The sequence below is a fragment of the Vipera ursinii genome, assembly GCF_947247035.1.
Source record: "Vipera ursinii genome assembly, chromosome: 3".
Taxonomy (NCBI): Eukaryota; Metazoa; Chordata; class Lepidosauria; order Squamata; family Viperidae; genus Vipera; species Vipera ursinii.
In genome coordinates this window covers 70841610-70869459 of record NC_139516.1, presented here as the reverse complement: position 1 = coordinate 70869459, position 27850 = coordinate 70841610, and the positions used below count along the sequence as shown (strand labels likewise).

The 27850-nt window shown below is 38.9% G+C and overlaps 1 protein-coding gene across 1 annotated transcript; it reads right to left on the bottom strand.

The window, feature by feature from the left end:
• Positions 1–973: 973 nt before the first annotated feature.
• On the bottom strand, positions 974–27386 carry CTH (cystathionine gamma-lyase). The gene is made up of 12 exons (XM_083358692.1): positions 26909–27386; positions 22872–22953; positions 22374–22469; positions 19201–19310; positions 17143–17274; positions 15275–15332; positions 14131–14208; positions 12196–12348; positions 11232–11353; positions 8272–8324; positions 4844–4982; positions 974–2601 (listed from the first exon to the last, which is right to left on the bottom strand). Exons 1-12 carry the CDS (start codon positions 27074–27076, stop codon positions 2575–2577), a joined length of 1218 nt encoding a protein of 405 aa, XP_083214818.1. The 5' UTR covers positions 27077–27386; the 3' UTR covers positions 974–2574.
• Positions 27387–27850: the final 464 nt, after the last annotated feature.

Below are 27850 nucleotides of genomic sequence, written 5' to 3'. Positions count from 1 at the left end.
CCAGAGTAATATTTTGTGACACTCAAAAGTCAATCAACATCCTTCAAGTACATTATTTTATATGGGAAACATTCAAATACACACACTTCTAAAATGTAAGTGAAAATGTATATGTTCAACCAGCTCAGTTAAGGGCCTTGCAGCTGCTTGGTTTTATTTTGTGTTGATAAATTAGTGTGTGGTATAAAAACTCAAACTGGCTACATTATTTAACAAGATGAATTGCTGAATAAGCCAGATAAAGCAATGCTGTGCAAACACAGCATTTCATCCGTCCACTAGTAGTCTGGATAGGGTGACACCATTTGTTCAGCGTTCTTGTGATTCCCATGGCTAAAAGGAAAAAATGGCAAACTCTTGTTAATTTCATTCCAGCTCACCAGCATCCCAAATATGCCTGTTGCAAGAGAATACGGTCAGTTAACAGATTCAGGCCACCAGTAAACTGCTTTAAAAAATGCTCAGCATTTCAAGGGGGGGGCAGTTTAACCATGGGAAGGGCATTTCTGAAGAGGGGCAGCCTAGGATGAAATGGATATGAGGGGATATCATACCATATGTTCCCGAAGTAAGGCCTACTCCAAAAATAAACCCAGCTTGATTTTTGGCGATGCACCTAATATAAGCCCTACCCCCAAAATAAGCCCTAGGCACAAACCTAAAAATCAAGCTAGGGCAGGGGTAGGGGTATCATGGGGAAGAAATGGAGGTAGTGACAGATTTTATTTTCCTGGGCTCCAAGATCACTGCAGATGGGGACTGTAGCCAAGAAATTAAAAGACGCTTGCTCCTCGGGAGGAAAGCCATGGCAAATCTAGACAGCACACTAAAAAGCAGAGACATCATCCTGTCAAGAAAAGTGCATATAGTCAAGGCTATGGTCTTCCCAATTGCAATGTATGGCAGTGAAAGTTGGACCATAAAAAAGGCTGAGCGCCAAAGAATTGAGGCCTTTGAACTATGGTGCTGGAAAAGATTCCTGCAAGTCCCTTGGACTGCAAGGCGATCAAACTGGTCAGTCCTAGAGGAGATCAACCCTGACTGCTCTTTAGAAGGCCAGATCCTGAAGCTAAAACTCAAATACTTTGGCCACCTAATGGGAAGAGCCTAATGCTGGGAAAGATTGAGGGCAATAGAAGAAGGGGACGACAGAGAATGAGGTGGCTGGATGGAGTCACTGAAGCAGTAGGCGTGAGCTTAAATGGACTCCAGCAGATGGTAGAGGACAGGAAGGCCTGGAGGAACGTTGTCTATAGGGTCGCAATGGGTCAGACACGACTTCGCAGCTAACAACAACAGGGGTATCTGCCCCATGCATCCTGCACCCACTTACCTTGCAGCCAGGCCTTCCCTCACCGGTCCTCTTCTTCTGCTGTGTCTTCTGCAGCCACGCCTGCATTTCTCAGTCACAGACCTTTCCGGAAGGCCTGTGCAGCTGAGAACTGAGCTATAGATTCAATTCATAGCTCGGTTCTGCAAGACCTCTGCAGCCGAGGACCACACTATGGATTCTGAATAATCAGAATCTTGCAGAGATTTTTGACAAGACAGAGTGTAATTTAATAAACACAAGGAGATTAGAAATTATCCCAATTGTTGATTTAATTCCATATTTTAATATCTAACTTCCCAATATCTTATCACAAGATTTGTTAAAGGATTGAGTATAAGAGAACTAAGACAACAAGGCCAAGCACATAGAACAATATTCTGCAACTATAAAGTTTAGATTTCTACACCTTTTTTCTAAACAACTCTCAAGTAAATTGGACCTAAAATCAATATATTAGTAGTATTGCTTATGGAAACAGTACATAATCTCAAATAATTAACTTACCAAGAATTTCAGACCTTCAAGACAAGAAATATAATCAAACATATAATTAAATATGCTAAATCAAAAGAGACATCAAATCAAATTCAATACTTTTTTAAAAAGAGTAACATATGATATTGTGTAATTAATTTTGCTTCATTTTTTAGTATTGCACAGTAAAGACAAATAACAGATCTGGTCATTAAGCATTTTATCAGACTCACATTTTCAGAACTTAAGTTTGCTTCCATTCATTTCTGTACTAGTCTGTAACCATCACGAGTAAATAGCAAACGGGGAATCTGATGTGCTGACATAGCACTAGTTTGAAAGCTGTTGCATAATATTTATGCACTTTATAATCTTTAAAGGTCTTCATATGCATTCTGAAGCTGTAGCTCTGATTTGCAGCTTAGCTTAGCCCCAAGTTACATCAGCATACGCTGAGTAAAGATAGATATTATCAAGCAATTACAAACACATAATCCTGAATGTGAATCATGGTAATCGAGAGCTACTACAGTAGTAAAAGTAGATATTTTGATTCTTAAAATTAAAAGAAACAAATAACTAAGAAACAGTCCATTTGAAAGTCTTTGCAGATTCAGTGAGCTGAGGATATCCATAATGGACCCATAATGTTTTCTCCATTTTCCATAAATCAAATCCAATGGAAATTCATGAAGGACTGAGCAGTCAGTTGATCTTCCTTCCATTACTTTGCAAATTAATCAATTGCAATTTTAAGTTTAAGACCCCTAGTTACGGATTCTATAATCAGGAATCTGTAGAAAGAGAAACAAGTGAAATTGTTATCAATTAAGGTTTTTTTTTTCAATTGTCAAAAGGGACATTTGGAACACAAAAAGGATTGCAGAACATTTAGGCTTTCAGAGGCAAGTTGCCACATTAAAAGAACTATAATCTAATGGAATAATGAAGCGGACAATCTTTACAAGCAACTATAAACATCAAAGTAATTCTGGCTGGTTTGCAAGCTGTTGTTCTTAGTATTTGTTCTTCTTGTTCAAAGGGGCCACGTGTTTGGTATTGTGTATGCACAGTTCACACAGCAAAGCTATTTATGTATTATGTAATAATGAGAGGAGGGGTTGTTTGTTTTTCAGCTTGCTTGCTGAAGACCCTGACACAGATTAGGGCTGAGAGGGTGTTACTGACCAAAAGTCATCCAGCTAGTTCCATGAGAACTGTAACCTGATTTTCCCATATTTGTATTTAACACCTTAATTATTATATGCACTATGCAGACTATCACTGCTTATCAAGTAAAAAGAATGTTTATTTTAAAAAATGTTTATTCCAATTTTAGGTTTTCAGCATTATGTCCCCAGAATGCATATCATCCTATTCTTTGGGCCTCTTTATCTTTTAAATCAGAGTTCCCCAACCTTTTGAGGTTGGCAGTCTGGAGCGGGGGAGGGGGAGGAGGAGAGGAAAGAAGAGATGTTTTGTGCGGGGTGTGTGTGTAAACAAATGCATGTGCTCATGCACATGCACAGCCAGTGCTCACATGAGTGGGACTTTCAGTGCTTGTGCATGTGGGGCCGCAAACACCTGTGATGCTTGCAGTGATGCTCATGTGTGGGGCTGTAAACGTCCACAATGCTTGTGGCTACGGTCACACGAGTGGGACCACAAATGCCCGTGACACTCCCAGTGACGCTTGCGTGAGTTGGGCTGCAAATGCCCACAATGCTCCTGGCGATGCTCACACAAATGGGGCTGCAAACACCCGTGACACTCCTGGTGACACTCACGTGAGTGGGGCCACAAATGCCCACAACGCTTCTGGTGACACTCATGCAAGTGGGCTGTGTGCACCGGCCTGCCATTCACACCACCCAGTGACCCATAGGCTGACACAACCCACAGGTTGGGGACCCTGTTTTAAGTAACAAAAATGTTCTTCTTGCACTATACTCCTCCTCTAGATGATTACAGTACTTCAGGTTATCCTCAACGTATGACCATAAATGAGACCAGAATTCTGATGCTAAACAAGTTGTTAAGTGAGCTGTGCCCAATTTTACCATCTTTTTTGCCAGAGTTGTTAAGTGAATGACTGCAGTTATTAAGTGAATCGTGCAGTTGTTAAATGAATCTGGCTTCCCCTGTTGACTTTGCTTGTCCAAAGCCAGGTGGAAAGGTCACAAATAATGACCCAGGACACTGGAATTGGCATTAAATATATGCTAGTTAACAAGCACCTAAATTTTGATTACACAACTGTGGCGATGCTGTGAAGGTTATAAGTGCAAGGACCAGTAGTGTCACTTTTTTCAGTTACGTTGTGACTTTGAACAGTTACTAAATGAATGATTGTAATTTGAGGACTACCTGCATTTCTTGCTCTCCTTCTCAGCATATATCTTATTCCGTGATAATTGGACAGTTATCCTTTCTATAGGCAAGGAGCTAGAAAAAGGATTTGCTATTCTGCACTGTCTTTGGCTCATATAAAAGCAGAATCGATTTTTTGTTTTAGAATTTCATCATTACAGTTTTCACAAGGTGAATTTTGCATAATGGTGAAACAACGTATAATGTTGCCAGCATTAAATAAATAAAAGAATTAAATAAAAGAATTCTTAAATTCAATATTTTGTTCTGTATGTGATTCGCAAAGAAAAAGATGTCTTTGGGAATCCCACAAGCAATTACATTTTCCTAGCCATTTGGCATTGCCATTAATAACTGAAAATATCGATATAATGGCTAGTAGCAGAAAAATTTAAATTAAAAATTAAATTAAACAGTACCCAAATAATCAGGAAAGTCTAATAAGTAAAAGTGATTAGGAAGAAAATGAAATTAAGTGTTTACATGCAAATTAAAGCAGCTGTACATCTTGATGAAATAAATGTGCTATTTTTTTCAACTTATTTGGCCAAAGGAATATCAGAATTATTAAAAAAATCCTATTTTTCCTGAAAATATAGAAGAATTATAAGGAGTTAATAAAAGACTTTGTGCATTATATGGTGAATACAGTATGAAGTGACTTACTGCTGCTTTCAGAGCTTGGTCCAAATCTTCTAGTAAATCTTCTGAATCTTCCAATCCAATAGATATGCGAATTAAAGTATCTGATATTCCAAGGACCTCTCGGTGTTCTTTTGGAACTGAGGCATGAGTCATGATTGCTCTGGAAAAGAATAAATAGTCTGTGAGTGCAGAATTATAAATAAGGGAAACATACCAGCTAACACCAGAAAATACAGCAAAATGTAGGAAAGTGTATACAAAAAGTAAGATACCGGCTTCTATTATCAATCTATTTGCAAAAGTCACCTTTGGTAAGATTGGCAGTATAATTAGCTAGCTAGACAGAAGGCAGAAAGACAGTATTTTTTTTTCTGAATTCAGAAAAAAAAGAGAATTCAGATCATATCCATGGGCTGGCATTGTGGAACATCCTTCAGATTTATTGTGATGCAACCTCCACAATTCTAGCTATTCCCTATACACCTGGAAGACAGCAAATTGAGATAGGAAAATGCCAAATTACATTGTCTGAAAGAAACACTTTAGGCAATTGAAAACAGAAGAGCTATTCTTCCAATAGTAAACCATTTTTACACAACCGCTATTAAGAGAGTCTTAACACTAGAGCAAGCTGCATTTGAAATCAAAGGTATGTGTGCATAGGCTAAACATTGGGATTTAAATAGGTTTTTAATCTTGGGGATACTAACAGAAATAATGATCTATGGAAGGAGAAAGAAGAAATCCCAGTTTAAAATGTTCTCTGCAAGGGTTTTTTTTTGGAAGTGGTTTGCCATTGTCTCCTTCCTAGGGCTGAGAAAAAGTGACTGGATTAACATCATCAAGCTGGCTTTGAGTCTAAAGCAGGACTAGAACGTATATGATTATATAAAAGCATATATAATCAATTACTGAGTATTATAGACTGAAAAAGTGCTCCCCTATAATAGTCTGCAAACTGCACCAATCTACCTCCTCCGCTGTCATTGCAGCATGCTATGGTCATGTGATCACAGTTTTTGAGCTTCCCAGCAGGTTTCCGACAAGCAATATGTCAAGTTTCCAACTAATGCAACCAAGTAAAACAAAACTCCGAGGCTTGAAGTCTCCTCAAAACACATGTTTATTGGACACCTATTATTGGCACAGTCAAAACTGAAACCAACTCTAAAGTTTTCCCCAGAGATTCAAAGTAACTAAAAGTAATAACCCCCTCTCCTCTGCTGTGCTCTAGATCAGAGGTCCCTAACCTTTTGGGCACCAGGGACCGGTGCCATGGAGAAAGGTTTTTCTGCAGACCAGAAGGGATGTGGTTTTGAATACTGTCTGCATCCAGAGGATGGAGCTTTGCTTATTTGTGCAGCCCACTTGCTGGCATGCTGCAGAGCAGTGCTGGTCCAAAGACCGGGGTTGGGGACCCCTGCTTTAGATCATGTTATCCAATTAAAGTACAGTAGTTAGTGGGTTTCTCCACTCCTCCTTCCCACACCTGTAGGAATGACCTTGGTTCCCATGAGATTGTAAGATTGTCCCAATTTGTGGCAACTCAGAACAACAAAGATGGCTTCTGCCTGGCTTGGTTCAGAAGTTGACATAACATCAATTGGGGAAGCCAGATAACATGCCTTGCTTAACCACTGCGATGATTTGCTTAACAACCATGGTAAAAATGTACATAAATTTGGGTCTGGTCATGTGATAACTCACTTTATGACTTAAATAGAACTTGAATCTCAATAGTCATCATAAGGCAAGGACTATCTGTAATCAACATTATGGCTAATGAAAGTTATAATCTGACACATTTGGAAAGCACCGAGATTGGGAAGTCTGACAAGTAGAGATAACAAGATACTGAAGCTGATATTTGTCAGCACAGAGTATTGATTACCGGTGAGTATTAATATAATCAAAAACTTAGCTTACACTTCCCTGAAAATTAATATAAAATATTGTGACATAAATGTTTTTTTTTCAGAAAGATAGGGTAAAAGAAATAGCAGTGAATATGAAAAAGGCACTTATAAAAAAATAACATTCAACATATTGGACTAAATGTTATTTAGTATAGGTTCTACTAGGATTTTTAAAATGTATGTCATAAATAACAAAAAATATTATGTTACCAGTAAAACTATATCTTGTACTGTACTATGTTTAAATATAAGCACATATCAAATAAAAATTCTAAACAGCAAATGTACTTATTCAGAACTGAAACATAGATGGCAATAAAATGTGAATGTTGGAAAAAGGATACAGGTGAGTCTAAGTAGTTCTCAACTTATGGGGGCAATTGTGACTGAAATTTCCACTGCTAAAGGGTACAATCCCTGCAGTCCTGGTTCCCATTTTTAATCAAATCCCATAGTCATTATTTGAAGCAACTTCCTACCGACTTCCCAGAAGAGTCAGTGAGGAAGCCGGTAGGAAGTCGCAACTCCCAGACCAACAGGGAGGTAAGTAGCTACTGCCATGTGGGTGAGTGTGACTAAAATTATGCAAGAAGGGATTCTACATAAATTGCTGTGGCTAGCATTGAGTTTCAAGCATGAATCCTTGTACCAAGGTTATTATTTTCAATCCATTGTATTATTTGAATAAGCATGCAAAGCAGGGGTGGACTATTAATTTCCCCAAGGGGCCATATGAGAAACTGGAACTGTTTTGAACAGCTGAACCAACAGGCCGAATTTAATTCTGCTTAATATTAACTTTATTGCTTTATAAAAAAAGTAGTAAATTATATGGTTTAGTTGCAACTAGTAAGAATATATGTTATATCTTATTTACATTTGATTTCTAATTCCTGATTGACCTCACATGAGCCAGTGACAGCCAAGGGCCGGATATGGCCCAGGGATCATAAAATGCCTAGGTCTTGATGTAAAATATATTGAAACATAGGACCTATTTACCTCCATCAATATTCGGAGTGGGATATCATCCCTGTAACCCAACTTTTACAAGGCTTTGCTATTTGTACTTCTCTGATTTTCTTCAGATCAGTGTTTTTCAAAATTGGCAATGCTAGTTATGGAATTGCAGGAACTGAGTTCCCTATATCTTAAAGTCACTAGAGTTCAGAACAGTGATTTAGATATTTGAACAATGGTAGTGTTTATCACAGAAAAGATTAGACTTACGGAAGAGTAACATCCATAAAAGTGAACAGGAAAGAAGATACAGTTTCCAAGTAAACTTTGCAAAGCCCTAATAAGCAGGCATATACATAGAATGAAGGCTACTGCTAAGCTTGTAAGCCGCCCTGAGTCTTCGGAGAAGGGCGGGATATAAATGGAATTAAAATAAAAAAATAATTAAAAAGGTGATATAAGCAAACTCATATTGTTTAGTTGGAACACACACAGTGAATATTAAAGTATCAAATATTTTGATAAATATCAGTGAAATACTTTTATTACGAGGTGCCAGAAAAATTTACTTACGGATGCTCTGCTAGACTTTCATATCCTCCCAGACTTTCAGCGAGGGTAAAAAGCTAGAACAAGGAATATAAAAATTATACCATATTTCAAATAATATTAATTAAAAATTTTATTTTAAGACATGCAATGTACTCTTATGCAAACTTAATTGTGTGTTAGCCTAGTAAAAGCAAATGGACAAAGCAAACAACAGAAACTGTTTTTACAAAATAAATAACAGAGATGCAAGAAATGCAACACACTTAATAAAAAAAGGCACAAATTTCCTTTCATTCCAGGCCATCTTCTCTTGAAAACCCAAATTTGATATCAGTAACAGATACTAAATTGCCTTTTAACTTCAGAGGATAAATTCTGGGAATCTGAAACCAAAAAAAATGAAACCTAAGAAATTTAAGAGAGAACGTACTTTTACCCCAGTCAACCATCAAAATGGGTTTTATTTTTTTTATTTATCAGTTTTTGAAAACCGCCCATCTCGCAGGGGGACTCTGGGCAAGGTACAAATAAACTATTAAATACATAAAAAACTTTACATCAGTTCTTTTAAAGAGGCAAGCCATATTCAAATTTAATTAAAATTCCATAAGAATCTAACACAATTCAGGACAAGTCCATCAAATGCAAAGGATGTTCTTTCCTTGCCTGCAGATTGGAATGGCCTCATCTGATAGAAGAATAATGCTTTGTTTGCAGAGGCTGTTTGCAAATATTACCACACAGGCAAAAGTGTGGAAACAATGATAGCACAAAAACACTCTCTGATATTCTGGCCATTTCTTCCGCTTATTTTTTAAGGCTCAGAAGTCTCTCATATATTACGTTCCTAGCTAGTACTGTTATTTTCAAGAGTACACAGTGATCTCAAGTATCTTCAGGGATCTTCCTCTATGAAATTCCCTTTCACTATAAACTTGTCAATGCCTGCACAGGAGAACAGTAAGATCCTGCTATTTAACAGAGTTTCAGTGGCCAGCAAGGCTGGCGTGGCCTTCAGACAAAAGGCTGGGTTGTTTGTATAATGTATTACCTCAGGCATGAAAACAAAGAGGGGCCTGCTGTCTAAGTTAGGTTACTGTCTCGGATTGGTGTGAGAAACTAAGATTCAACAGTTAGTTGACTTTTATTCATACATTGGCAATAAAAACACTTTGATCTGGGACTAAGAATTGAGCAGAAGCAAGACTTGCTCTTTTAAGACTGGTATTTTGGCTTCGAGGAGTTAAACCAGGGGTGGACAACTGTGGCAACTTTACAACTTGTGGACTTCCAACTCCCAGAATTCCTGAGCCAGCATGGTTGATTCAGGAATTCTAGGAGTTGGAAATCCACAGGTCATATAGGGTACATTGTTGCAGACTCCCGAGTTAAACTAACAGTACAATACAAGGTGGGTAAGACTGAAAAGGATCAATCTTTGAAGGGGGAGGTTTAAAGGTCAAACCTTGTAGTGAGTGAACATTAGACTCTCAATTTAGTAAAACATTAGCCTCACAGAAAATCAGTTATTTTTGTTGACAAATTTCAGTGGTCAACTGAATTAACTTAGTCAGCTAGGAGTGCTCTGCAGATCACTATTTCATTTTAGTAATTTTAACTGTCCTCATGTTTATAATTGTTGTTATATCTCTATTTTTATTGTATGCCACCCAGAAGCATTCTGGATAGTGAGATCAATGGCATATACATTCTCTCTCTCTCTCTCTCTCTCTCTCTCTCTCTCTCTCTCTCTCTCTCTCTCTCTCTCTGAGATCAATGGCATATACATTCTCTCTCTCTCTCTCTCTCTCTCTCTCTCTCTCTCTCTCTCTCTCTGTGTGTGTGTGTGTGTGTGTGTGTGTGTGTATACATGAATGAAAGACTGGAAATTACATGTGGATCATACACACACTCCACCCAGTGACTAAAACAGTGATTCCCAACCTTGTCAACTTCTAGGTGTCTGGAGTTCTGTTCTCAGAATATTTAGCCAAGTCATAGTAATTGGGAAATTCTGGGAGTTGAAGTCCACAAACCTGGAAGTTAGAAAGACTGGGAAACATTGTACTACCGATAAAATGATGCTTTAATCTCAAAATCCAAATTATTAGCATATTCCTACAGCTCCAGTCCCAATTAGAATACACATCCTCCATGATCTTGATTCTTGGGATGTTTTTGCAGTATTCTCAAATATTGTCACCAAACAGAACTTTTAATTAAATGTACATTAATTTGGATGCAGCTACTGACAAAATCACATTTGGCTACAACCAGTGGCTATAAACCAAGATAAATAATGCACAGCTAATAGATATCCAAGAGATTTGACTGCACAGCTATATTTAAGTCAATGTTTTTCCAATGATATATGTTGACAAATCAATGAATTGACTTCTGAAGTCAAATGTATAATTTATTTATTTGAATTTTGCCTTTATTTCTTTTTTTTTAATAGATAACCCAAGGCGCCTGAACGTACTGTGTCCGATACATCTTCCTCAACCTATTATCACATAACAACAACCTTGCAAGGTGGGTTCAGCTGAGAGAGAGAGTGACTGGCCAAAAGTCACCTAGCTGGCTTTCATGGCTAATTCAGTCTTTCATGAATTCAGTCTTCCCCTTTCTAGCTTGGTGCCTTCAGGTTTCAAAAGTAGCACAACACTGTTACATCAGCCAAAGTTGTTTTGCTTTCCATAATTGTGGAGGAAGATGGCAGAGAGGCTGCTAGAGGGTTATTACATGGCTCACATTGCTTGACTCCCATTCATAGGGATATACTCATTCCATTCCCTTTCATTAGCGCCACTTCCTATAACTACATGGGCTAGTTACATTTTGGGAGTTCTTATAAATGCTCAAAATCCATAATGATTTCAGCAAGGAAGAAAGGACCATAGTACAGTACACAACTCCTGACAAAGTCACAAGCCAGCGATGTGGCTCTTTTAAAAGCACTCTACAATGATAAGTTTTACCTTTAAGTTTTTAAGGAATCGAGAAGCATTTTCAAAGTTTCCTTTGATGTAAAAGGAAATCATTCCTGGGCAGCCTGTGCACTGACGTTGCATCAGATCGTATTGTGGGTGTGACTGTAATCCTGCAATGAATCATACATTATACAAACAACGCAGCCTGTATTATTACTTTAACTCAAACAAGCACATTCAGTAGCTGACATATGTAGATGTTTCCCCTATGAGGCTTTTCTTGTTTAATTGCCTGGTCTTACCAACAGCAGTATATGGGGGCATCTACAAGATGATGAATTCACCTATCTGCAGTCCCTCCATCTTTCTCCAATATTCCTTCCTCCTTTTCCCCTTCAGAGAAAAACTATTGAGAAAGGGGCAATGCTTCATAATGACTTTTGCTTAGTAATACTAGGGAGCCCTTCAGGAATATGTATAATTTAAAACTGGAACCAGTGATTTATGGAATCAAGATTTTATTTATTTATTTATTTTAATTCCATTTATATCCCGCCCTTCTCCGAAGACTCAGGGCAGCTTAAAAACTTAGCAGTAGCCTTCATTCTATGTATATGCCTGCTTATTAGGGCTTTCGCCCCCCCCTAAGCGGCATTATTACAAAGTCAGCTTAATTGCCCCAACAATCTGGGTCCTCATTTTACCTACCTCGGAAGGATGGAAGGCTGAGTCAACCTTGAGCCTGGTGGGACTCGAACCTGCACTAATTGCAGGCAGCTGGTGTTACTTAAGGAGGCATTAGCCCACTGCTCCACCAAGGCTCTTAGATGATATACAGCAGGCAGTGATATGACTATGGAATATACCAGTATATGGAAGAAATCAATTTAAGGAGGCTTACAAATGATTGTAAAAGATTGGAGTTTTAGTTAGGTAGCTCATCAGGTCTTGCCTGGGATGGAATATAAAAATCTTTCTAGAAAGACTTCCAGGTTATCTGAGGGCAACATACCAGGGAAGATGACTTTTTCAACCCTTGGATCTGACTCAAGGTATTGGGCCACAGTCAACGCGTTGTGAAAATGCTGTTTCATGCGGATTGGCAGAGTCTTTAAACCTCGGTTGCAAAGGTAGCAATCAAAAGGAGATGGAATTGCTCCAATGGCTATAAGAGGGAGTAAAAAGATAATTCTCTTTTTGGCATATTGCATTTTTTATCATTTTTTTCAAACAAATATGCCACTTGTTAGAACTAAAGTATTCCCTAGGTTAAAATAACAAGACAAAATAATAAATGAGTTTGATCCACTCAGCATTCCGTTGGTATTGGTAGTGGACTAACTATAAATATATTATTTTTTAATAGTCAAGTTTGAATCAGTATATTACAGAGCTTCTCAGACTTTGCAACACAACAATCACCCATTGCTGGCTGATGCAGGCAAAATGACTAGCAAAATCCAGCTTGTGCTTTGAGAGTGCTAGCAAAAGAGTTTAAAAATTATTGTGACCCTCCCATGTTCTTCGTGACCCTCCAGATGATCCCAATTCATATTCTGAGACTCCTTGCAGTAAACATTTTATGGAACTAACCAAGCACTATTTTGATGATTCTTCAAAATATATTTATACATTCAGAATAAACCACATTGATGTCTTCCAAATAGTTAATCTGCTTTTCAACTTAACAAATACTCAAAGCATGAATTCAAAATTTAGAACATGCATTTTGAATCAGAGCTCTTATTAACATACAGTAAAAGCTCTGATTCAAAAATGCATGTTCTGGTGACCTTGTGACTGTTAGCAGTTCTAAGGATTGAATCAGAACTGAAACAGAATTATGGCTTCACTAGTATTTATTCTATCCTCCACATACATCCTGCTTGATCTAAAAACACATGATAGAAGGCAGAACCTATAATTAGGCAGTTGTAGCTGATACTTTAAAATATTATTTATTTAATGTGTTATAATTGTATTTTTATTACCATAAGGATTGGCTGTCACAAATGACCAGATGTCCCAGTTTGCTTTGGATGTCCCCTAATCTGGGAAAGAGGAGCTATTTTCTAATTTATTTGAATCCCACCTTCATTATTTTTACAAATACCTCAAACACATCCAACACACCTTCCTCTTATTTTCTCCACAATAACCCTGTAAGATGGGCTGAAGGAGAATGACTGACAGAATGTCACTCAGCTGGTTTTTATGTCTAAGGCAGGATTAGAACTCACAGTCTCGTGGTTCTAGTCTGGTGCCTTAACCACTGGACCAAACTGGCTTTTGGGCCACAATATGACTAGCTGCCCAAAGTAGCCCCATGGTGAGATAAGTGGCAAACACATTTAACAAATCATTATTACTATTAGTAGTATTATTATTAGTATTATTAGTTTGCTCAAAGCAGATGAAATCTGTGGACTTGTGTTCTACTGAGGGATGGGGTGGACTCTAACAGTAGACTCCTAGGAGATAGAAACTAATTTTAATTAAGAAAATACAGAAATGGAAGATTAACTCTCACACATTTTGCATTCCTATCCCAGACTATTTTTTTTAAGAGAATGTTCTGTAACCACTTTGAAATACAAAACAAAATTGACAGGAAACCCCAGGCACAGGTCTGCAGAGTCACATCTATTTTGACTGAAGGAACAGTACTTATTTTGTAGATAAACTTTAGGTTTAGATTTTCCTTACAATTGTCTTATCTTTTCCAACAAGTAGCATCGAAGTGTCCCAAACTACAAAGTGTTAGAAAAATACAGAAAAATACAAAACACCAATTAATACAGTGTCTTTTCTGTACTGAGGGTGGGTAGATTAAACAGGTAATGAATCAATTTTGCTAAAGATTTTTTTTAAAAACACTAGGGGCACGTCAAGCAGTTACTTTACAAAATCAGCAACCCACACGTTCGAGTTTGCTCTTCGTACTCACAATATTGCAAGAATCTGAGTTTCTCATGAAGCTCTTCATTATTTAGTGAAACCAATCCCATTACAACATCACTGTGTCCTGAAAATATAAGAGGCAAGTGATCAGATCTATTTACAGGCTGAGCATGTTCAAATGTCACAAGTAGGTTGACAATGAGGCAGAGAATATGCTTGCACCTGACAACTGGTTTCTGCCACAAGTAGACTAATGAGCATCTGTGGTTATCGTAAATTGGAATAACAACCAAACATTGGGCTGTGGTTTTATTTGTCTGGAAAACAACAGCAAGCAAAGTCATCATTTAATTTTAGATTGCTTATGACCTTCTTCTAACACTTGTTCTAACAAGTGGGAAAATCAACAGTCTAGAGAGCCCACTTCACATTAGCTTAGGTTATGACATCACAGAGGAAAGAACCGGGTGGTTGTGTTATTTCTTGTAATGTTTCCTTAACAATAATCCTGGGTAAATATGACGTGGAAACGGGTCCATCCACTTACAGGTGCCATTGCAGTATCGTTTCTGTTACTCTAATGAAATTTCAAACCATGATACTAGATTTCTGCTTGTGGTATTTATCTTTTTAAAGCTGATTAGCTGAGAGCTAAAACTTACACTTGGTTGCAGTGATTTTGCAATGGTATGGAATGACATGATTTTCTAAGGCAAGGTAAGAGAATTTTTTTTTTAAAACAATGTTGGATGTAGGAAACACAAACGACTACCAGATTGCCAGAACAGCAGAAGAAAGATTCCCTGTCAGTCCTGGTTCAATTAGAAACAATATGGTTTTCAAGCACTTCTCCAATTCGCAGGGCAAATATTAAAAATACAAACACACTGTACATATCCATGCCAATAAGATACATATTCAGATAGTTTCACCTTGAGCTATTTGAGATATATTTAAACATATTTAAAGAAAATTAATGTAAGCTACAAGCGCTGACTACAAACACTATGTTAGAAAACACATCATGTGTTTATGAATTACATAATAAGGGATATAATTTCACTTTCATTTTCAAGATGAATACAATAAAGATCTAACATGTATTTAAAAGATTTGAACATATAAAAAGCATTATTATTATTGCTTGCTACAAAATAAAATCAATATAACTTGCAAGCGTAACTACTTACCATTCATGTACTTGGTTGCTGAATACATACAAATATCTGCTCCTAAAGACAAAGGACGCTACAACAGAACAAAATAAGAGGTGTATTTCATTTTCTGTTGAGAAAATCAACAGCAATTGCAATGAATACTGAGGCATGCTGCAAAGAACTTTCAAGCAATTCCTGCTATGCAGAGATTAGGCTATTGAGAAAAGGGCCAATTATCACTGATATTTCATTGATGTGAATCTGAAAAGGTTTAAAGGTAAATGAAATTTGAGTATCAACTATGAAAGGACAAACAGTAAGAGAAAGGAAGGGAAAATACAGCTCTCAGTTCGAGTTCAGTTTGTCTCTTTTCCTATTTGGTGTATCAGTGGTGTATCAATATGCAGGCCTGGGCTGAAGAAAATCAAAGCGTTATTATCAACCAAGTGTTTGATTTGACCGTAGGATCAAATTTCAATCCAAACCCAACCATACAGAGTTCTACAATGCTTTGCATAAATTATTTTATTTCATCCTTCCTTTCCTATCAGATGTGTGAATTGAAAGGACTAGCTATCAAGAGCTTATAGTGTGAATGGGGAGAAATGATACAAGCAATAAATAAGTTGATGCTACATCTTTTATAGTGAAAGAGCTGGTCTAGGCTGTAAAAAAAGAAGCGGCCTCAAAATACCTTTTGTACCTGCATACATATCAGTATCTCAATATCTAGTTTTTAAATGCCAAACTGATTTCTTTTAAATAACATCAGACAAGATGTTGTGAAAGTGAGGGGGGGGGGCGTTTGCCCAACAACGTGCTCAATTTCCAGATTCCCCTTTCCAGTCTTCTTCAGAAGTCTATATAAATTGATGGAAGTCTATATAAGTTGATATAACAAATAAATATATTTCATCCTTTTCTGCACTCTGCAGTACTTTGTCTTAGTGAAATTATTTCTCTCTATTACGTTAGCTACTGTGTTAGGAATGATTAGCTGTAGAATGGTTGGATGATAGATTCACAGCATTGTCAGAATTCTAATTCTATGGAATTAAAGTTGTTCCACTTGCCATCTCATTTTCTAAAGGCTGTCTCAATGTAGCCCTGTTATTACCAGTCCTGACAACGCTTCCTGTTTTCCAATGAAATATTAAATTAGAACATCTGCACTTTCATCTTTCAATCCTAAATTTCTTGGTCCTAAGCACAACCACTGTATCTTAATTCAGAAACAAAATCCACCATTGTATGACTAGTGGAATTGACTCAATAATGTGTATTAAGAGTTACAGCTTCATTGTGTAAAAGACAGTCAAGTATTAATGGGATTCCTGATGTTTCTATTGAAAGAGTCAAATATCTGCCCTCCGCCAAAAAACACTTTTCATGTGAGCCCTTTGTGATATGTTCTACCATGTGAGGTGACCATAGTTGGTAGTGACATGCCATGCCTTCCCCCAAACTATTGTTTGAGGCACAATCCTTTTGATGCCAATCAGAGTCATTTTCACATTCAAATATGTTTAAAATGACTCTTGGGGCTATTAGAAAATTATACTCACTTATTATGGGTTTACATTCCATAGTTGTTTGCACTGCTGCAGCTGGTGATAACATTCTAATTGTGTAATTATTATGATGGTTTTATTGTACATTATGTACACTGTTTACAACAGCTAAGGTTTTAGAAGCCTATTAATCAATACATTTTGAGCATCCAATTTCACATCCTACTTCTACCATTTTGCAATGTTTACTAGACTGTTGTATTATCATTATTTTCCCTTTGTAAAAATGAGAATCAGAGTCATAAAAGTAAAATAATGAAAAGCATTTAATAGATGAGATGTGCTACACTAATAAAAGCAGCTAAAGCAAACCAATGAAAATTGACTTACCTGGAAATATGCAGACATGAAAGTATTGTCTACTACTAAAATAACTCCTTTGTGTTTATGAACAATGTTTGCACATCCTTGAATGTCAACAACTTTCAGCATTGGATTTGTTGGAGTTTCAATCCATACAAGCTGTTAGTTTGGGAAGAGAAGGATATCAAATATATATTATTGGCAAGTATCCACTTTAAAGAATAGTATTGTTTTTTCATTAATACTTTTGAAAGACTTTAAATGCTATAAGATAATGTTGAGAACCTTCTTCTTTTTTCACACACAAGACCCCTTATTTTGTTATTACTTCCCTAAGCTGTTTAGGAAAGTGAAGGAAATTCATTATTTAATATTGGTCATCCCAAATGATACCATGACAATATATTTAGAAACTTTTAAATATTTCAATTCTGTCTATAGTTATCCTGAAACACAGTTGAATTGTGTAGGAAGCACTTTAAAAAAACAGTTTGGGAGGAAAGGGCCCCCAATCCCTTTCAAATCAAAGAACTCTGAAATCTTTGTTTGCCAGCTGATCAGATAAGGACTTTCTGTCCATTCCTCTCTCTTAATTTCTTCCTTTTTTATAGGTGCGCTGTAGGTATAAGTAGGTGCCGGTGTGCAGAATATATTCTAATAAAGTAATTAGAAAAAAGTGGTTCTTGTTCCTGGCTTGTTATATGTGGTCTTCCACAGGTGCATGCTCTAATATTGCATATAAGATGCAGGCTGGGCAGGAGAAGGTGGCGGCGGTGATCCCTGCATTGCCAGGGCCGGCCAGCAGCAGCAGCTCTGGAAGTGAAGCTGTGCTGCCCATCCTTGCACTGGTGGGGGCGACGGCAGGTGAAGGTGGGCTCTGGCGTGCGCACACCCCTCACAAGTGCCGCTCTGCATCATCCCGTGCACACCCCCAGCCCCTCACTGCTGTCTCCATCTGCCGGTGCGGAGCCAGGGAAACAGGCTGGATGGGGTGGAGGAGCTGCCAGTGCCGCTGCCACAAGGCGAAAGGAGATCAGACCCATGCACCCATTTCCCAGTGTCCTACTGCAGCCTCTCACGCTGCCCCACTGGTGCTGTGGCCAATTTCTGCAATGCATCATGGCTGTGGCAGGATACCAGGAAGTGGGGCACATGGGTCCGATCCCCCTTCCCCCACTGGCTTTGCCTCATGGTAGCAGCACAGGCAGCCCCCCCCCACCCGGCCCGTTTCCCCGGCTTCATTACCAGCAGCAGCTCCCTCAGTGAGTGCCCTACCAGTACGGCTAGTTCCTCTGCTGATGCCATAGCACAGGTGAGGGGGTAGCGGGGGCTCCAGTCTGAAGAAACAGCTCACCCTCTTCCACTTCCATGGGCTCCGGCTTGGTTGCCTTCACCGAAATACGGAGGCCCTGTACAGCCGCCATCGCCCCACAGGCGTTGCTACCGCTGAAGGAGGGCAAGACCGGAAACAGGAAAAGTGAAGGTGGAAGCTACTCTGGTGAACTCTATGCTGGGGTGACAGTGCACATGCCTAGAGAGAGGGCTCTGCATGCTGCCTCTGGCACGCGTGCCATAGGTTCGTCACCACTGGACTAGACATACCCAATTCCAGCAACCGTTCCTCATATGTTTTAGCCTCCAGTCCCCTAATCATCTTTGTTGCTCTTCTCTGTACTCTTTCTAGAGTCTCAACATCTTACATCTTATCACCTTAATCTCTTTCAACATTTTTGCTCTGATCAGTTGTAGCCAAACATAAACCCTATTCATGCATGATACAAAATCTTTGAAGCCGATCCTGAGAGTTGGAAGAGTAACATCTGTTCCACACCTATGAGCTGTAGCCATTTCTAGAGGTACATACAGCTCTGTAGGAAATGGTCCTTCTGAACATTCTGTCCCTAAATAAATTCACCCAGTCCAAGTAGATGGCTGGAGGCAGACTGAATCCTATGTATAAGGTCAGAGTTATGTGATATAGATGACTTTCATGTTTAGCAAAAAAGGCAATAAAACTCAACGTTGTATATACTGCAGGAAATTCTAGTCTGCCGTACAGTCATGCTGGGAATGTTATTTTATTACCTTGGTCTCTGGTGTAATTGCAGCCTCAAGGCATTCCAGTTTGGTACAGTCAACAAAAACAGCCTTTAGACCCATATCTGTTGCAATTCTTCGAAAATATCTATTTGTACCTAGAGTGGAAAGAGACTTATCTGTATTAATGTCATTAGGAGAATGTGCCACTAAACTTTATATATTATTTCACTCTTTTGGAAAGAATGATGCCTCTAGCATTGTCAGCACTTCATACAGTACTGTGGTGAATGCTCCAACACTGGAGGTTTTTAAGAAGAGACTGGACAGCCTTTTGCCTGAAATGGTATAGGGTTTCCTGCCTGAGCAGGGGGTTGGACTAGATGACCTCCAAGGTCCCTTCCAACATTATATATTATTATTATTACTGTTGATGATTTTATCTGCAGTGGCTGCCCAACTGAAAAATAATTATTATATTAATATCCTATTAACATATTTCTACTCTGCCTTTTAAACAAAGTTTCAAGAGCTACCCTGTTGCTCAGTGCAGGAACTCTGCTGACTGCAGCACAGAGGAAACCTTGTTCTAAAGAGAAAAATACTCAGTTAGTAGAATATCAACTGTGGCTTCCATATATAAAAGATCCTGGACTCAACCACAGCCATCTCCACATAACAAGAATTCAGGAGAAGATGCTAGGAAAGATTATTTTACATCCTGGAGGGTGGCTGCCACTTGGTAAAGCCAGTACCAGACTAGATTTTGAAATCTCTCCCGTAGAAGGGTTATGTGTTTCTTCTGTAACTGCCATGTCTCTTAACATCCAAAATTGGCAATATTGTGCAATATGCAGAACAGAGAGGGCAATTTCCATAGGCCGAAGGAATGTGCCAAGCTTTGTTTTCCACGTATAAAGGGCTGCACTCTAAAAATTCCCCTTTTCAAAGGGAGAATTCAAGTATTTTAGGAGATAAAACAAGCATCATGAGCACCTAGAAGCCTTAAAACACTCAAAACACAAAAGGGAATCAAAATATTTGGCCACAGTCCTAAAGTTAGGATTGCAATCTGCATATTTGTGTGTATGTATGTATGTATTTATGTATAAAACTACTTGGACTACTGAAACTTTTGTAAACAACTTTACAGTTGCTGGGAATCTTTCATCAACTTGACTGTGTTCCAATACAGAGTATCAGATGCTCTAGTCTGCATACCATGGTGTCATCAAGCATTCCCAGAAAAAATATTTTCAAAGCTACAAGCCTATTTACAAGCTTTCTGGGAAAAGGTTCCCAATGCACTCTAGAAAGCTTACAGTATGAGTTGACCCACATATGTTTACCCGCGCAATAAGATTAACTGAGAAAACTAGGAAAAGTGAGGGAAGCACCAAAGAACACAATAATACTTAGTTACACGGTAAATAAACCATTAAAGAAACTTTGGTCATTTTTAATAGTGTATTAAGAAGGAGGTGAACTTTTCCTGATGGATTCTCCCTTTAAAAAAAATCCCAATCCCCTTCATTACACACAAAGTGTGTTGAAAATGCCTTATTATATTGAGTTCCAGAAGGAATTAAAGGGGCGGGGGGGGGATGACACAATTCTGATATAGATTCATAATTTGCTGTTACACTGTATACATTTTTTGGCACTTTGAAAAAGAGATTATTAGTATCTTCACTTGATCAAAAAAAAAGGAAGCAAAGTGTAGCTGGGGGCATTGATCCAACATATTACTTGCTTTTGAGGAAACATGTTTTCGTTCTCCTATTGCTATGTGAGACGCTCTGACGCGGGGCATACATTACACGGCTAAACCTGTGAAGTAAGTGGACACCCTGTTTTGTTTAAGACTGAAATGATCTTGGCTGCTGTCCTAGAAATTCTATGCATAAGTAGCAGAAAGGTCAGCTGTTCAGAGCTCCCTATTAAAAAGTAATGGTCTGCATCTTCAGCCAATTAAAATGTAGGTCTGCAATACCTGCCTATTAAGTACAAGATATTTATCTTGCAAGAGCAAAGATAAAGCTTCAGAGTAAAACTTTATTTCTGTCATTCTATGTCCAAATTCGCACCTTATCCCATTTAATGCATTGCCTTCCCTATGTTAAAAAACGCATAGAAAATTGTTGTAATTTCTAGATGGAAAAATTGCAGAGAAGTTGAGTTGGATCATTCATAAAACATAGCGCAAATAATGCTGTGGATTGCTAGGAATGCTCCAGTCTTTAAACATGTAATGGGACATAGAAGAGCAACCTTCAGGAAGAGCACTCAGCAGCCAAAGCGTTCAGCGATTGTAACATTCAGAACCCAATGACTAATATTAAATGGAGACCTTAGAATGGGGTCTCTCTCATCTGCCCGGCTGTTTCTGGTCTGTCCCTCCCCCCCCCAGCTCTGGAGTAAATCACTGCTCCATATCTCTTCCCTTCTTTTGTCACCTGACCCTAAACCCTTTCATTTTACTTCTTTTAGCCTGGACCCACCTCAAAAGCACTACCTCCTCAAAGGCCCACATGCTCCTGAAGAGTTTGTGGGACCCTAATTCCAGTCTTAAGAGTAGATTCTATTTCTCACACCTAGGTTAGTTGGAAGAAGAGTTTCAGAACATCGTTATTTGGTTCAATAGCATGTAAATATATTGCCATAAATGCTTTCAGTAATTTTTTTCCCAAATTTACACGTAACAAGAGCAAAATGTTCAAAATGTTCAGAAGCAGCAATGCTTCTTGTAAAATGTAAAAACTTGTTATTACATTCCCTAACCTTTCCAGGTTGATGGCCTTCCGCGGGGGGGGGGGGAGAAAGGGGGGAGAATGGTTTTGTGCAAGGGACAAACATGTTTGTGCAGGCAAACACACAGCTTCATTTGTGTGAGCTGCAGGCGTGTGCGCCCACCTCTCTCCAAGTGGGGTTGCGTGAGCCAGCCACTCGCATGAATGGGGCTATGCATGCACACACACTCACCCACTATAGTGGACAGTGGCCCAGAGCTTGGGGACTGCTGGTCTAAAATATATTGCATCTGAAGTGATAAAAACATATCCACTAATGATATTCGAACTATTGTGGCCATTCACCATCATGTAGTTCTTCATAATGCAGTCACCATTATGTCACCATTAAGTAAATTGGTTTCAATCACTTTGGTGCGCCAACATAAGTTTACATTCAAAAATGTTTAAAACGCATGCCGCTCTACTTACCACCATAGACATCATCTGTACAAATAACAGTGTCTCCTGCCTTCAGTAAGTGTGCAATGTTCACAGTTGCTGCTAATCCAGAAGCATAAGATAAACCTGAAGTAAAAAGAGAAGCAAATGAAATTTGATTAATTAATAAAATATTTTTTCCAATATATTTAAACCTTACAGCAAATAGGTACTATCACCTGTGACTCTGAATGCCTGTTTGTTGGCTAGGAATAGAAGCTTTGCCCCATAAATTGACTCAAGAGATTTAAATACAACCTACCGTTTTAGCCATTATATTAAGTCTGGAGACATGGATTAATACAGATATCAATATCTCGGAACAAGATTTCTACTTGGTTTAACAAAACAGATGAAATGAAATGATGCCCCTGCACAATGTCAGATGTAATTATATCTAGGTTTCAAATTGATGTTACTTTCCTAGGAAGCTAGTCTTCATACAAGAAAATAATCATTACTACTCATATTAAAATATTGATAGCTCACAGTATTTGGCACCATCTAGTGCTGCCACAGCCTTTTCCAAGCAGTCACGGGTGGGATTTCCACAGCGGCTATATTCAAAGCCCTAGGAAAAAGAGGACACAGAATGTCAAACTTCTTTACCAGATATTGGTGCAATTTGCATGAAGTTTATAAAGGTTTACTGCATTTTCCATGCACCAATTTACTTAAGAACTTGAATCATGTATGTGAATTAAGTTTTGAGAACTAAAAATATTTTTGTATAAATGAAGCCACAATTGATCTGAGTTAGAGACTGATGGGTGAGCAGACTTCTTTAAGATTCAACATTAGATTACTCAAATGTCAAGAATACCCTGCAAGGTTATTGGTAGGGCAATATTGGAAGAAGGACTGCCTGCCTACTATAGAGGAATGGACGCTTAAAAGTGTCAAATTTAGCAGAAATGGCTAAGATTTCTGCTTATTTGAAGGATCATTCACAAGAAAGATAGATACATTTCGGTTTGGAGAAGATGGATAGATTATATTCAGAATAAATATGGGACTAAAAAGTTCCATTTAGCTTATGAGTAAATTTTAGATTGTTATAATTTAATTTTTTCTTTTTTCTTTTTTATTATTAGTTATAATATAATTATGTAATTATGTTATAGGCGGGTTAAAGTGCATTATGTATTTGGTTATTTATATAGTTGGTTAATGTTAGTTAGATTAGGATTATTATATATTTGTAACCCTATAATCAGCTTTGGGAAGTGGGGAAGGGGGAGGGGGGTTTAGGGGTGGGTTGGGGATGGGATAATATTGTAACATTTATAAAACTTTTCAATAAAAAAAAAAATACCCTACCCTTACTTGGGTTCCTGCATCTTGCTAAGCCATTGCTTGTTTTTACAGAGCTTATTGACTAAGCCACCATGGCTTGTTCACATGTCATGCAAAAAGGGTATATTAGTTTTGAACTTGTTTGATGGATTATTATGAGTCATTGTATGAGATGGGCAGCCATGTAGGTCTTGTAAGTAAATAAATAAATAAGCTAAAGGGCGTCTTAAATGCACAAGTGCTTTTCCTCATGTCCCCTAGTTAAAAAAAACATAAAGAATAAACTCATAAACTTCATGCATATTAGTTTACTTTGCAAGATAATGTTAAGCAAGGGAGCTAGAACTGCATTTTCAGCCAAAATGAACAAAGAAACTACTTGACTTTTCTAACTTAAGCCGATTCGCTTGACTACAAATGCAAAAAAAAAAAAACCTGCATGGTTGATCTTTGTATCTGTTCCTATGTTGTTTCCTGCACTGTAGCTGTATAATCTCTACAATCATTCTTGCATCAGAACTGATTATTCACAAGCCTCAATACATCTTCTGCAAAACTGTAATAATGGAATTGGTTGCATATTAGCCAAGAGGCAGAAAAAATTAAGGTAATAAGGTATTAGTGTACATAAAAATGCAGAAATGTCACGTCAATTTTTTTTATGCTGTCCTTCAGTTTTAGCTTTAACAGCACCTTCATGGCTAAACATTCATAGATTAATTAGTTATGCATTAAATGTCTTCTTGGATAGTAAGCATATCTTAAATTGCTGTAGAAAAACCAAGAAAAGGGGTTTGGGCATGTAAAAGCTTTAAAATAATTGCCATGCTATTTTTACCGAATGTTATATTTTGAGCATGTGATTACTAAAACAATATTTTGGATGGTTGCCACTTATTTATGTCATGTTCATATTGTGGTGAATAATATAGAGAGAATAGTGAGGCAAGTTTGTTTTGCCCTGCCCTTAAGCGTTTTCTGAGTTAAAGTGAGTGAGCATTTCCTTCAAATTACTCAGAACTGCAATAAGATTCCAGAAATTCAACATTGATTCAATACTTTAACTGGACAAATGTAAATATTACATAGTGAGCTGGAAGTTTCACTATGATTTTTATAACATGGAACCAGGGATGAATTTTAAAGAAAAATCATTTAAAATGTCTAAAACAAGCCATCTTGGACATCAAAGTCTAAAACAAAAAAATTCTACCAAACAAACGGGAATAAGCCTAGCTACCACCAGCAAGAAGTTTGAGATCTGAGATTATTTTCCCCATGGTTCCACCAAATATACTGCTGATCAATAGGAGACAGAGAAGACCTTCACAACAGAAACTTAAATCCCAGCAGATGTAAATGTAAATATATGGCTTCTTGAAGAGCTGGTTCCCAAATCAGATCTTAAAGGTCATAGTAAGTCCTTTAAACTCCCCACAGATATGGATAGTAATGGTTACGTTAAGAGTTACATGTTCCTATAATTGGGCTTGGTCAGAGGCCAGTAGTCTGCAGTCTGGTTCAGCTGAATGCATTTGAAAAGCAGAGCAAGATTTGAAACTGGATGTAATTCAAGCATGTGTTACAGTTCTAAGATCTCCCAATGGCTGCAGTTAGCATGCCAGACTTAGTTGTGCAAAACACACAGCTAAGGTATATATACCAGCTGCAAACTCCAAGTAAGCAATGGGATTTTAACCCCAATAAAAGCCAGCTAAAAGTCCAACTTTCCCTGCCTCGAAAGTCTAACTTATTGGTTGTTGGTTTTTTTTTATTTGAAAGCATGCAGGAGATGGGAGAATAGTAGGGCATGTCCTAGGTTGCAAAATTTTGAAAAAAATTGCCATATAGAGAAATGGTGTCAATTCCCAAAAAGGAAGACAACCCACAAACCACATCTAAGAGGTTTTATTTTGTAACAAATCCCACTTAGTGAGACACTTCAGAAACACATCCTCTCTTTGTTGGTTGGCAAAATTAATCTCTTTCTCCAAAACAACCCTCCACACTGGATCTCAATTTAGTTTTCTCTTTAAACATGTACATGTCAAATGTCAGGAGGTATTTTATTCCTAGGGAATTATAGAACTAGAAGAGGCCATAAAAAAATTATACTATCCCTAGCAGATGGCTACTGCATCCCATCCAGTTTTCTGCATAATTAGTCCCAATGAGAACTATTCCTGTTGTTAGGATGCTCTTTCTAACAGCACCTGCCCACCTGTATTTTGAATTAATTAATGGTATGTCATGTACTCTGGAAACGTTTTTCAAAGTGAGGCACCAGCTGTTTCGGGGGAGAAGAAAATAGATTGCTCCTTTTTATCAGGAAGACCAAAAGGATTAACTGAAAGCATACCAGGGCTATTGCACTCCCTCCCCTCCGCCCCCCCTCTCTCTCTCACACACACACACACACAGAGATTCCCCTATTTTGGCTTATAGACTGCACAGCGACATGATAAAAAGGGCTAGAAGAGCTACTATCACCAACCACCCATCGTCTTTCTTTCCTTTCCAATTAGAAGTCGTTCTCTCATTTTTTTGGGAATGGGCAAGTGTGACAATGCATTTTAGTGAGACATTATCTATAGTTGAATATTTTAAGAGGCTCAAGCATGTTTCTCACATATACATATACAGATACAGCTACACACATACATATACACATACATACACATACATACACATACATACATATACATACATATACATACATACATATACATACATATACATACATACATATACACATACACATACACATACACACATACATACATACATACATACATACATACATACATACATACATACATATATATATATATATATATATATATATATATATATATATATATATATATATATATATATATATATATATTAAAGATCGCAGGAACCGGGACCGAAAGTATAGCTTTAGGTAGGAAATTAGTTATCAGAGGCTCGAGAAGAGATCCGGACGGCAGTTACTCTGGGAACACACATTGTGCCATTGGGCAATTTCCCTAAGAGGAAGAGATGCGGGCGCTTGAGGAAGGAGTGTGCTTGCTTCAGCGATGCGTCGGCCGAAAAACCTCCAGACTGTAATCCACGGAAGGTGCCTGGGCTGGCTTTCGAGAGGTCGCAAGTCTCTGCGGGGCCAAAAGGGAGAGAAGCCCGCCCCCGGCATCGCAGGTCAGCCTCCCCCTCCCCCACCCCCACCCCCCATCCCCATCCTGACTCACGCTGGGCTGCCCGGGCGCGCGCTGCTTGAAAGTGGTCGCGAGGGAAATGGGGGGCACCACGGCCAGCGAGCTCCATTGTTCGGGTTCTTGCCCCACGTGGATAGCCTGCGTGGCGAAGTGCTGGAAAGGCGGCAGGAAACCGGAGCCGCTCTTCTTCGCGCCTTCCATTCGGCCCGCGACAGGTGCTCCCGGCGAGAGAGAGAGGCGAAACGGGGAGTCGGGAGAGCTGCAAGGAGGATCGGATGGGGAGCGACCGATCTGGGCAGCGGTCGGACTCGGCTGGCGCAATACCGCGGCGAGTTGCTCCTTTACCGGCTCGCTCTGGCTGGCAGGAATCAACCGCCTGAAGGCGGGGACGCTCGGCTCGGGTTGGCTGGCCGGAGCGTCGCATCACACCGCGATGGGTGGAGACCCGGCAGCCCTATCCCCGCCATATGGTGGCCCGCTCCCCAGTGTCCGATTGGCGCAGGGGCGAGGCGCGCCGCCCGATGCCCGGGTTGGCCCTTGGGGTCGAAGGACAGGCGAGGGTGCGGAGTGGGCAGATGATTGGCGCTGCTATACCGGATCGTTGGTTGGAGGGCTGCCTTACCCATCCTCCCGGATCAATGGGAGGGAGGGAGGAAACGCGGCTGGTTGGGTTGGGAAAGATCCCGGCACAGCGTGCGAAGGGGATTCCTTCCATCGCCTCTGATCGCTTCTCGCAGTGTTGGAATGAGGGAAGCTCATTGGGCGACCGGATTTTAAAAATTCCCCCTTTTAAAAAATTCACCTCTGGCCATTTCCAAACAAACTAACCTCATCATAACCCCAGCTGCCTGCAATTAGTGCAGGTTCGCATCCCACCAGGCTCAAGGTTGACTCAGCCTTCCAGCCTTCCGAGGTAGGTAAAATGAGGACCCAGATTGTTGGAGGCAATTAAGCTGACTTTGTAATAATGCCGCT